This window comes from Podarcis gaigeae, assembly GCF_964106915.1.
Source record: "Podarcis gaigeae genome assembly, chromosome: 4".
Classification (NCBI taxonomy): Eukaryota; Metazoa; Chordata; class Lepidosauria; order Squamata; family Lacertidae; genus Podarcis; species Podarcis gaigeae.
This window is the reverse complement of record NC_139677.1, coordinates 83,689,281-83,701,778: the sequence shown is the minus strand read 5'-3', so window position 1 is coordinate 83,701,778 and position 12,498 is coordinate 83,689,281. Positions and strand designations below refer to the sequence as shown.

Genomic DNA, 12,498 nt, shown 5'->3' with positions numbered 1-12,498 from the left:
CCAGTTTGCTGTTACTTTGAAAGTAGATATTAAAATGCAAATAAAATGGTCTCCCTGCCCTACCTTGTATATTACGTGGGATAGCAATGTTCTGGGGTTTGAAGCTGGCTTGTTTCCCTACAATCTGGGTGAGACTAATAACTGTTTGTCCAGGTTTTAAGGAATAACTGCAGTTAGTTAAAAATGGAAACGAAAACTTCTGATTTGCTTATGGTTGCCTTAGAGGAGAGGGGAGCTCATGAGGCTCATTTGCATAGTGGGGTAATCAATATGGCACCTTCCAGATGTTGTTGGACTCAACTCCCATCAGCCTCAGCCAACAATGCTTATAGTCAAGACTGATGAGAATTGTAGTCAAACTACATCTGGAAGTAACCACATTGATTATCCCTAAGTGAAACCACCTCTTAGGATTATGTCTGAATGAGACCTTTTTGTGCATGGGTGAATGTTGTGGAGGACAAGATACAAAGCAGAAGCAGGATACAAACTACAGTTGAGAAGTTTGAAAACTTGTCTTTACACCACTTTTGAATAATATAGCCTTGGGTGTGTTTTTCATTGATCACATTATACCCACGTGAGCCTGTAAAATCTGAGAGGGAGCACCCAGAATAGACATGCAGTTTGGGCAGAAGTCTCACAGCATCTCGTTAACAGTCTTGTCCTTTGCATTTTTACTCAAAAATAACTCTGACTGTATCCAATGGGGCAAACGTGTGTAGGTTTTCAACCTGAGGCTGAAAACAAGGACTTGCTGCGTAGGTGATTATTTTAGGGTTAAATATTGTGATGCGTTCTGTTGGAGCATCCTTTTTTGTTTGCTGTTGACTTTGAGAAAAAGAGAGGTCTGTCCTACTGAATCACTAGCCCCAAGTTGCCTTTGTAAGGCTTTGTACCATGTGCTCAACAGGTTTCACTTGTTTAGTTTATTATGAAATGTCAAGATCACAGCACACAGTGGCATAACACAGAAGTGATGACAAGGTCTTGCCAGTATTGGCTCTGTTACAAGCATCTTATAACTCTGTCTTTTATGGCTTCAGCAGTATCACAATAGCTTAAAACTTTCCCTGCTAAATAAATCAGTGTTTGTTTACATAGTGCATTGGAGATAACATGGTCTGGGGGTGGATTATCCTTTTGACTTAATGTCTATTGGGGTTTCTTGCAATGTCTGAGGACCAGATGCCATGCTAGCAAGTCAAATAAATCAGCAAGAGGCTCGTTTTATTTACCAGATTTTGACCAGTTTTACTTGCTAATTTCTGTATACCACGTTTCCCAAATTTTGGTCTCCAGTAGTTTTCGGACTACAATTACCATCATCCCTGACCGCTGGTCCTACTGAATATACACATTTTTAGAAAAGGATTTCTCCCAACTAAAATGCAAATATGTATGTTATTTTCACTAATATACCCTAGTATATGCATATTTGTACATATCTCATGGCTGTACAACTGCATTACAAACATCATAGAAGTATGAATTTCAAAATATGGCTGTGTTTTGGCTCATGTATTATTTTGGAAAGTACAGATTAGAATCAAATGCAAGCTGAATCAAATTTCTCCCTCATTCCCAGATGTGAAAGTTTTTTTATGTAGCATCCTTGAACTCTGGACATCTTGATTTCCACAGTGAACTCTTAAGATAGTCTTTTTCAGGTTATTGTTTTTGTCTATCTGCTTCCAAAGGGTAAATGAGGGAGTGCAAATGATCTACTTGAGTAGATTGTGAGGATGCTTGAGCCAAGAGTTGTAAACATAAAAGTGGTAGTGACACCTGGAAATATGCAAAGTAAGATGGACATCTCTTAAGTCCCTCTCTCTCTCTCTCTATATATATATATATATAACCTTGTTTTTAATGTTTGTTTTATTTTTTTGTAAATCACTTTGAGGTTCTATTTACAATCAAGCACTATATAAATTTTGTAAAATGAATAAAATAAGCCCAGTTGAAAACTATTGGATTTAGGACCCCAAGTAAAGCACAAATCTTGATGATTTCATTGTGACTTAGGTGTGCTGACTTTTTCTTGAATATATCCCTGCAGAGGCTCTTCACATATGCATAATCAGGTCAAACTGGGGATTCCAGTATCTCCCATAAATCAGGATTATAATCTTTGGAGCCTTTCAGAGGCATGTATACATATTAATTGCAGAGCCTTTGAGCAGGTCAAGCAAATGGTCTGAAGACGAGTTAGCATCAATTGGCTGAGCCCTTACTAGTGGGTACACCAAAAGCAAAGCCGCCTCTCCTTCCTTTCTTGTGGTCCTTCCTCGGGGGGCACAGAGCACATACTAAAGCTCTGAACCTCAGTACTTTGGGACCAGGTCTCTTGCAAGCCAAATAGCTGAAACTGGGACAAATGCTCCCCAAAGCCCACATTCTGTGACTTATGCAATATCTCTGGTGTATTCATAGGCAGAGCAGTCTGCAGAAGTTGGGGGTGGGGGAGAGAATCGAACGGCCAAATTCAAAACCCTGGTAGCTCATGATAGCAGTTCAAATAGCATGTGTGTAGGTTGTGTATTTTTCTGTGGGTGGGCTTTGCTCTTGGTCAGCTTTTTAAAACAGGGATTTCCCCTCCCACTGATCCCGATGAGAGGGGAATTAAGTATGCCAATTGGGGGCATGTTAGAGGAATAGGAGGGCTTTTGATCCAGTGAATCCAAAGTTCCCCATGATCTGCCCCTAGAATGCCTCCTTTTTGCCCTCTCTGCCCCAGGGCCTTTGATGGCAAAGGAGGGGGCAAACCAGGGAGATTTCTGCAGTTCCGAGGAAAATGGCGCCATGGACAGATCTCCTGTGCTCATGGGTCTCCCTCTCTCTCTTTCAGAAAGAGGGACCATGCTATCTCATGGCCTCTTGGGTGCCTTCCTAAGGACCACAGGATTACAGACTTACATTATATTCAATAAATATTGGGTTTTTGCTGAAGCGCTTATTCCCCATTTTTATTTGAGGGGGAAAATGTTATGGAAGTAATTTTAGCCATTTTAATAAGGCATAACAGGGTTGAGTAAAACCAAGTCTCTTTCTCCCTTCCCCTCCTTCCTTCCTTTACAGCCTTACAAAAATAGTAAAGTAACTCCACAAATACGTTTGCAATTCAAAGCTTGAGTGCTGGATATTTTTGCTCTCAGGAAAGGTCCACATGACATCAAGCAAAGATGGCTGCCTGCTATCTGACCTCCTCACTCATCAGATCAGTTGAAATTTTAATAAATATGTAATTATCTATTAAGTATTTGACATAAAGTGTCATCAAAATTGAAATTAACTGTGTGGATAAAGCCTTAACCAATTACAAATGGATTCCTGTGTGGGAGATGCATGCAGCAATTGTCCAGTGTTTGTGGGCTTAGATGTACTTTATTTGAAAGGTGAAACAGTTGCTTTCAGCCTATTTTTGAGGCAAAGCTGTATGGAAGGATTTTTTGTATTTAAAAAAATATTCTAGAAATGTCTGTTAAAGTAAATCACGCATCAAATAAACTCCTCTATAACTTATATTAAGTATTAGGTTAACAATGTAAGTATTCTTCTAAAGTGACCTCAGATTGGGTAGGGTGGGGCAAAAATGAAGGGAAAATTGTGAAGGCCAACAGAATAACAGAGCTAATAACATTATATTTTATATAAAGGATCATTGTCAGCCAGAAAGTTTACATGGTCTTCCTTGATATTTGGGACATTTTTTTCTGAAATGACTGGAATAAAATCATGCTGTGGCTCCCATGATGGTTTTGAGTTAAATGTTCCCATCATCCCCAGCCAAGTGGTCAAGGAGGATGGGAGTTGGAATGCATCACTCAAAGGGGAAACAAGAACGGACCCTGCGCAGTGTGGTGTAGAGCATTGTACTAGGACTTGTGAGACCAGGGTCCAAATCCTCAGTCGGCCATGAAGCTCATTGTGTGACCTTGGGCCAGCCAATGCCTCTCAGCCTGACCTACCTAACAGGCTTGGTGTGGGGATTAAAAGAGGAGGGGGAGAACCATGTACACCCCCTTGAGCTCCTTCGCAAAGGAGATGGGATTTAAATGCAATAAATAATTGTGTTTTTTAGGGGGGTAGTGTATAAAAAACAAGTGCTGAGTTAGAAAGAACATAAACAGCTGTCTTTTATTTCTGGGTGGGCTGGTTACTCTCCGATCACACAGTTTACTGTCTCTCAGCCTGACCTGCTTCACAGGGTTTTAAGGCGAGGATGCAATGGGGAAGGAGAGAACCATATACACTACCTTGTGAGCTCCTGGAAGGAAAGGTGGGGTACAAATGTCTCTCTGTGTGTGATAATTTATATGCATCAGTGCAAGCACAGAGATAATTACTATTATTTAAACAGAAATACATATCTTCTTCCTCTTCTTTGGCAATCACTCATAGCTGAGCAAGATTGTCTTCCATAAACAATGTTTTAACAGTGGGTCTGTAAGTGACTGTGGAGGCCAATTCTGGATCCACATGTCCTTCCCCAGTGGGGACATAGGTTTCTGGGAATTGACCACGGTGAGGGTTTGCCAAGCGTGCCTTCCACTAACATGTTTCTCCCTTGCGTCCTGAGTTTGAGCATCTTCAAAGCCCAAGTCACCTTTGGTAAAGGCTGTTCTCCAACTGGAGTGCTCCCAAGCCACTGCTTCCCAGTTGTCAGTGTTTATACTACATTTTAAAAGATTTGCCTTCAGAGAGTCTTTAAACCTCTTTTGTTGACCACCAGCTTTGTGCTTTCCATTTTTAAGTTCGGAATAGAATAGTTGCTTTGGAATATGATAATCATGCTTCCGCACAACATGACCAGTCCAACGAAGTTGATGTTGAAGAATCATTGCTTCAACACTGGTGATCTTTGCTTCTTCCAGTACACTGTCATTGGTCCGCCTTGTCTTCCCAAGGATAGATCTCACCCTATTGGGAGAGACTGTGACCATGTGATCTGTGTCTGACATGCTCAGTCTGCTCTCTAGGTGTTAACTGTTGATGAGCCACTTCAAGGCCCTTCTTAATTATCTTAAAAATAGACTTGGGACTGAACAGACTTTGAAACAAGAGGCTTTCACACAGAGGGCTGCCCATGCTCACTCTTTCGGTGGCACAGTTAAGTTGTAATATGTCTACTCAAATTCCTGGTTGGCTCATGTGTATGAATGGGGCTGGGCAAATGAGCTTGGGATTTTTTGGTTGATGTCTGGATGATTTGCAGTAGATTGGCAAGGGTCCAATTACATCTGCAGAGCACCCTGTTGGTAAGGCTGTCCTAGGAGACATCCCCCCAAAGATAGCTGGTGGTGACATACATGTAGTAATAATCCTCCCTCCCCTGATTCAAAACCATTTGAAAGAAGTATCTCCTAATGAAAGGTCTCCAAACGAAGAAGGAGACACTGATCATTTATATATGGTATCAATTTACTCTTTTAATTATGTAAGGTAAAGGTAAAGGGACCCCTGACCATTAGGTCCAGTCGTGACCGACTCTGGGGTTGCGGCGCTCATCTCGCTTTACTGGCCAAGGGAGCCAACGTTTGTCCGCAGACAGCTTCCGGGTCATGTGGCCAGCATGACTAAGCCGCTTCTGGCGAACCAGAGCAGTGCATGGAAACGCCGTTTACCTTCCCGCCGGAGTGATACCTATTTATCTACTTGCACTTTGACATGCTTTCAAACTGCTAGGTTGGCAGGAGCAGGGACCGAGCAACTGGAGCTCACCCTGTCACGGGGATTTGAACCGCCGACCTTCTGATCGGCAAGTCCTAGGCTCTGTGGTTTAACCCACAGCGCCACCCGCATCCCACTTTCATTATGTAGTTGGAACTAAATCAGCAACTATTTTACTGGAAGTGTGTTTTATAATACGGAGACTGAGGAGTAAAGTAAATTGCAAACTTTTGCACGTTTGGAATTGTTACATTTCTCTTCGTACCTTTTAAAATTATTTGCTCCATAGGGGCGGAGTTTACAAATTTTTCATCCAAAGTATTCCATGTGATGTCACCCTTCCCTTCAGTTTACTAATGCGTGGCAACACCATAATGGAGAAGACTGAAGGTTTCCATGTTGTAATTGCTGTTTTGTTCCAGCTGTGAAAATTCAAAAATGGAAAAGGGTTTGTAGTAGTTTGAACACAATCATAATTGATTTAAAGCTTCTAGAATAGCCCTTTTTACAAGATGGCTCCCTCCCCCCAATGATGTTGGACCACCCCTCCCACCACTCCTGACCATTATGGGGTTGTTGTTGTTGTGGTGGTGGCATAACAACATCTACGGGTCTAAAGTTGGGAGCAGCTGTTAGGGAGAAAAAGAGAACTGTTCTTAAGAGATGTATCTTGGTTTCAAATTAACCTTATATGGGTATTTATGATTCAGGAAAGCAAAGAAAGACATTTAAGAGGATCTCTCTTTTTAAAACCCGAGAAGTTCAGCAGCGCACATCATGTGATGCTTGTAGATAGCAGAAAAAAACTTCATTTGAATGAGTTTTACGCCTCCCCTCCCAACACACAGAGCCCAGCATCCACTGACTACTTCTTCTCAGCATCTGCTTTGGCAATTGAAAGAATATAAAGTAATTTTTAAAATTGCTCCAAGAGATGTGTAGACTGCAAGAGCTGTATTTACAGACTATTCAACAAATATAAAGAAGACATTGATTACAAAGCTGCTGGCATTCTTCTCTCTCAATAAGATATGGGAGGCTGTTAGAACACATTCAGCTTCTACCTATTGTTGTGTCAGCTTCTGTGGGCAAATCCTCTGGTACTGCTGTCTTCAGATTTTAGGTTGGAACCAATGTAATGGTGGTCATGGGTAAAGAACATTTCATCACACCACCACCCCTGAGCCACCTATCCATTTGGTTTTTTTATATAGCTTTTAATAGCCTGCCCTTCATGGAAACACACATGGTTGCATATGACAATGGATACATTAATTACTATTAATGAGTCTGCGGGAGGCAGTGGAAGACAGGAGTGCCTGGCGTGCTCTAGTCCATGGGGTCACGAAGAGTCGGACATGACTAAACGACTAAACAACAATGACAACAATATTGTTATTGTTATTAATATTGCTATATTTAAATTTTCCATTTCAGTTCTTTGAGGAAGCAAAGGTGGATTATATTTGTGCAGGTCGTGAGGAATGGGGGATTGGAGAAGGAATATTTTTAGATGTCTTATTTGCTAAATGAAAAAAACTCAGCACTAATCCATTAATGAGCACAACAGTGACTAAAACTAAAAAGAGAAAGGACGCAACAGATTATGATGCAGAATTTAAAACAGCAATAACCATTTTTTTTAAAAAAAATCAACTGTATCGGTATATTTAAGTACATAGTAAAAAAACAGATAGTTTAAAAATGTAATAAAAATGTCTTTGTCTGCAGCCAAAAAAGATTGGCTCTAGATGAAGCTCTCTGGGGAGTTTCACAGATGAGGTGCCATCACTGAAAAGGCCCTCTCTCTGGTTGCTGTCAGCTTTGTCTCATGAGATTGGGGCTCCTAAAAAAGAGATTCTGTAGTAGTGTTTGAAAAGGGACAAAACAACAACAACAACAACAACAACAACAACAACAACAACAACTTCTTTATTATTTATTTGCCACCCATCTGACTGGTTTGTCCCAGCCACTCTGGGTGACTTACAGCAAAATATAAAAAGCACAATAAAACTGGGAAAACCCAGTCAGATGGGTGAGATATAAATGATACATTATTATTATTATTATTATTATTATTATTATTATTATTATTATTCCCAAATGGCAACCCCTGGTTTTTCTAGATGGCATTTGGCAATAAGTAATTAAATATGTTGCTAATTCCTTCTCTCTCTCTCTCCCTCCCTCCCTGTTTCTGTCCACAGGAAAAGCTAACCCAGGAGTGTGTATTCAGAGAACAATTTGAAGAGAACTGGTATAACACATACTCATCAAATCTGTATAAGCATGTGGACACTGGAAGACGATATTACGTTGCATTAAATAAAGACGGGTCTCCGAGAGAAGCGACTAGGACTAAGCGCCATCAAAAATTCACACATTTTTTACCTAGACCGGTGGATCCAGAGAAAGTCCCTGAACTATATAAGGATATTTTAAGCCAAAGTTGACAAAGACGTTTTCTTCACTTGTGAGCCCTTAAAACGAAAGTAACCACTATAAAAGGTTTCATGCGGTGGGTTCTTAATTGATTAGCTGTGTCATCGCATCAGCTCCACTGTTGCCAAACTTTGTCGCATGCATAATGTATGATGGAGGCTTGGATGGAACATGCTGATTTTGTTCTGCACTTAAAGGGGTTTTGTCTTCCTGGAGGAGTGCCTATTTCCCACTCGCTTGGTTTATTATGAGAGGAAGGAAGGAAGGAAGGAAGGAAGAGTGAGAATGTGTGAGAGCGGAAAAAAGAAAGGAAAGAGGATGAAAGAGAGAAGCTGGAGCAAGAAGGAAGGGGGAGGGGGAAAGGCCTGATGCATGCTGGGAAATAGACACGCTTTTAAATTTTTTGATCCATTGTACTTCATCCTATATCAGCATAGCTGCCATACTTTGACTCATCAGGAATTTTGGCTGGTGGCCTGCTCAAGTGTACGCTGCATTTATAAAAAAAGAAAACAAAAAAAAAAAGAAGGCATGGAGGGTTCGGTCTTACTTAAACAAACAAACAAACAAACAAACAAACAAAGAAAAAGAGACTATTTTTTTTTGTTTGACTGCTCAAGTGGGAGCCACCCCTCGCTGAATTTAAAAGCAAAGACCTCCTAGGTGAAAAAAACGAGAAAAGATAAAGAAAATAAAAATAAAAAATTAAAAAGTAGTAAAAAAAATACGTAAAAAAGTTTAAATTTATTTATAGAAATTCCAAAGGCAACATTTTATTTATTTTATATATTTATTTATTATATAGAGTTTATTTTTAATGAAATATGTACAGGCCAGATAGGCAGTTTGGAAGCTTTAGGCTCTGTGAAACATTTCGACAGCGAAGGCCGCTTTTGAACCTGTGATAAAACTCATGCAAGTCAAACGTAAAAGGTGCATGGAGGCAAAGAGAAATCTAGCGACCCTAATGTACTGAAGGCGACAATCTGCTTTGTGCCCATATTATTGTAAAAGTATGCACAACCACTCATGACACAGAGAGCTCACTCTTCTGACTGCTTGTTTCATAGCTTAAACTCTCCCCCCTCCCCTCCCCAAGGATTAAAGATAAAAATGGGTCTTCAAAACTTTAATTCTGTGTCTGTAATATTTCCTCTTTGGTAAGTCGACTTATTCCATCTTTGTAAGCTTCACAGTTGTGAAAAGAAGAAAGAGAAAAGAAAATAAGGGTTGGTATATACTCTACTTGTTAAAACCTACTGCAGATAATACCAAAGCTAAATGATAAATATGCTCTTTTTATTTAAGCAGAATGCCAGAAACATCCTAATATTGACATTTTGTACTAATTAAGGTTTTCACAACTAGTACAAGAGGCCCGGGGCAAGGTTCACTCTTGTAAACTTGTTTAATTGTGCACTTGACTATCTACTCTGAAATTACACAAGTTCCATAGGGGTTATTACTGTAACATCTTTTATGGGGGAAAAATTGCTTTCAGTGTGAACTGTCATAATACATATTAACACCCTTCTTAAAGTAAGACTCTTGCAAATGAAACTAATAAATCTCTGTTGAGAATTGCAATGAGGGGGAAAGTACTATACTTGTTTTATTTCAAGTTATCTTCCATATGTTCCTGGAGTGTATTCTGAGGCAGGCTCTGCTCCATATACTGTATGCCGTTAGGACTGTGTAACGTAATAAGTGCAAACACACTTTTCGTTAGGGGTTGCAATTTTGGAACTTGCCCATAGAAAAGAGCCCCTGGGAATAGCTGAGTCAGAAGTGCTGTCAACAGCTGCAGCCCAATGCACTATGTTTGTGTACCATTGTGCAGAGTTCCTGTACAAGGTTTCAGCTCAGCCTGGTTTGGGTTGTTGCCTGGATTCTATTTAGTTTGGAAAGTTGTGCATCCACCTCCGTATGAATGATGCATATTTCCTTGGGTTGCAGTGATGCTTAAAACAACTGAAGCACATCTAAGCACTTCTGATGCCACTTGTTTTGGTTGATACTGCATGTCATTCTGGGACCGTACAAATTTTACTTGAGTTTTCCGGTGCAAGTATTAGCGAGTAGTTTCAAGGCTCTGGTTGCCTCCAACGAGCTTGTACTCGGAGTAGACTCATTGAAATGAGTAGTCATTTTCGTTACTTTCAACTGGTGTGCTCTGAATATGGCTGTCACTAGAGACAAGCCTAAATCTTTCCCCTAGCTGGAGTAAGAAGGGACTTTAATGCACAGAGGGTTGTATCAACTAAGTCATGCACAGAACAGACCCATAGACTTAGCAACAACTAACTCAAGCCCCTTGATTTCAGTGGGTCTACTTTGAGCATGCCTCCGTTGGAGACAAACTAAAGATATTAAGTACTGCTTATGAACAAATTGGAGATAACCATCAATATGTTCAGAATGAATTCAGCATTCCTTCACTCGGTTGCAAGCTGCACAAGATGAGTTTACATGTTCAGTTTTGGGGCGTGGGGAGCACATTACATTCCACATGGGGCTACAAATGAAAATTATATCCCCATGTACAGTTCTTACCCCTCTCTCGCCACTCTTTGTATCTCTTTGATACAAAGTCAGTCTTCCCCTTATTATTATGTCATCTATCTGTACGTTTCCACACCCTTGTGGAATATCAACCTGTGTTCTGGACAAGGGCTGAGGAATTATGATGTCAACACAGGTGTGTTTAATCATTATGGGAGAGGTGGAGAACTCAACATGGGGCTGGGATTTTCAGAGGCAGCCTTGAGTCAAGTGTAATGTGTAGTTCTGCCCTTTTGGCTAGCCAGTCCATCCTATCCAATCTTGGGTAATTTTTTGATGCAACTATCCATGATACACTGAAGAGATCTGTTCCACATATCTGATAGCTAAAATTTATTATGTGAGCACCACAATGTGTGCAGTCACTTTCTCTGAATGGGATCAGAATAAGAAAACTATTCTTTTATTTAAAATGAAAATCTTAATGCCTGTTGCTTCTTGGCCCATAGTACAATCAGACTCAAGACTTTACCAATGTATAGTAAACCATTGAATATTAGCTTTGGGCTAAATCTTTCAAAGTAAATAAATGACAACTAGGTTAATTCCAAGGGATGTTGGACATCTAATTGTCAGAGCATTTCTGCTTACATTCAACACATATTGACTTAATTGATCAGGACTTTGTTTCTGTTTAAGAATTTGATACAGTTTTCTCATAGATCAAAACCCACTTTATGACGACCCTTTTTCTTTTTGCTGCCTGCCTGGGATTTTGAAAATGGGAAGACTGTTAAGCAGTTGAAAAGGCACCATACTAGGCTGTGTATTAGTTGGGTGGATCACAAATGGTGCAGGCCTGCTATAAGACCACTTTAATTGGACTAATTCCACCAGAATCCTCAATAGGACTATCATTGTAAATTACTTTGAAATTGTGTTTTTAATAACCAGAACCAGAAAATGATTATCCTTCGAATAAACGAGTTAAAGGACATACAGCATGTTCAGCATCTAACAGTAAAAGATATATATACATATTGCATAAAGGTGGATTCCAGTAGCAATAAGTATCTGATTTTGCACTAAGTCCACAAAAATGTTAAGGACACCCATAATAGCTAAGGTCAAACTTGCCATGAACTTACAAGAATAATAAGGTCATACTTTTTAGCCTTAATGTGGAATTTGCTGGTATTTTTTATCATAGACAGATCATTAATATTACTTAACATGTTTTTTATTTAATTTATTTTTTGTATTTTTTAAAGAAAGGACTAAAAGTAAGCAAGAAAAATGTTATGACTTTATGGCAGTTGATGCAATAAACTGTAATCAATTTATTCAAATAACCCATAGTGCTGTGTATATACCTATTGGATTTTTGTAGATACGGAGTTATGATATACATTATCTTGGTCCAACACATGGTAGCAGGCTACCCAGCCTTTTCTATTAGCATATAACGGAAGTCGAATGAAAGCTTGGTTGGTCACTTCTAAGTCCTCCATGGAATAATTCCAAAATAGAACTGGGGAAAAAAGCGATCCCTTTATAAAACAAGATGAACAGTGTGTGATTAAATTTCATGGAGTCCTCAAATGCAGCAGTAATATAGAGGCTTGGGACCTCATTCCCTTCCTGAATACACAGACATTCACCTTTGCATCAAAGCTGGTTTGCCTGTCCGCAAAACATCAAACATGAATCCTGTTCCATCAGTTTCCTGATTTCACTAATACAGTGGTACCTTGGTTGTCGAACTTAATCCGTTCCGGGAGTCCGTTCGACTCCCTGAACTGTTCGTAAACCAAGGCGCAGCTTCTGATTGGCTGCAGGAGATTCCTGCACTCAAATTGGAAGCCGCGTTGGGCGTTT

The 12,498-nt window shown here is 39.9% G+C and overlaps 1 protein-coding gene across 6 annotated transcripts in view; it reads left to right on the top strand.

Annotated features, from left to right (window-relative positions):
* FGF9 (fibroblast growth factor 9) overlaps nt 1-11,972 on the top strand; it is a 41,849-nt gene extending 29,877 nt beyond the window's left edge. For all 6 annotated transcript variants that reach the window (XM_083737462.1, XM_083737464.1, XM_083737465.1 and 3 more), the window contains exon 3: nt 7,884-11,972. In XM_083737462.1, coding sequence (XP_083593588.1) covers nt 7,884-8,129 — 246 coding nt within the window. In that variant the 3' untranslated portion in view covers nt 8,130-11,972. The remainder of the gene's footprint in view (nt 1-7,883) is intronic.
* Nucleotides 11,973-12,498: the final 526 nt, after the last annotated feature.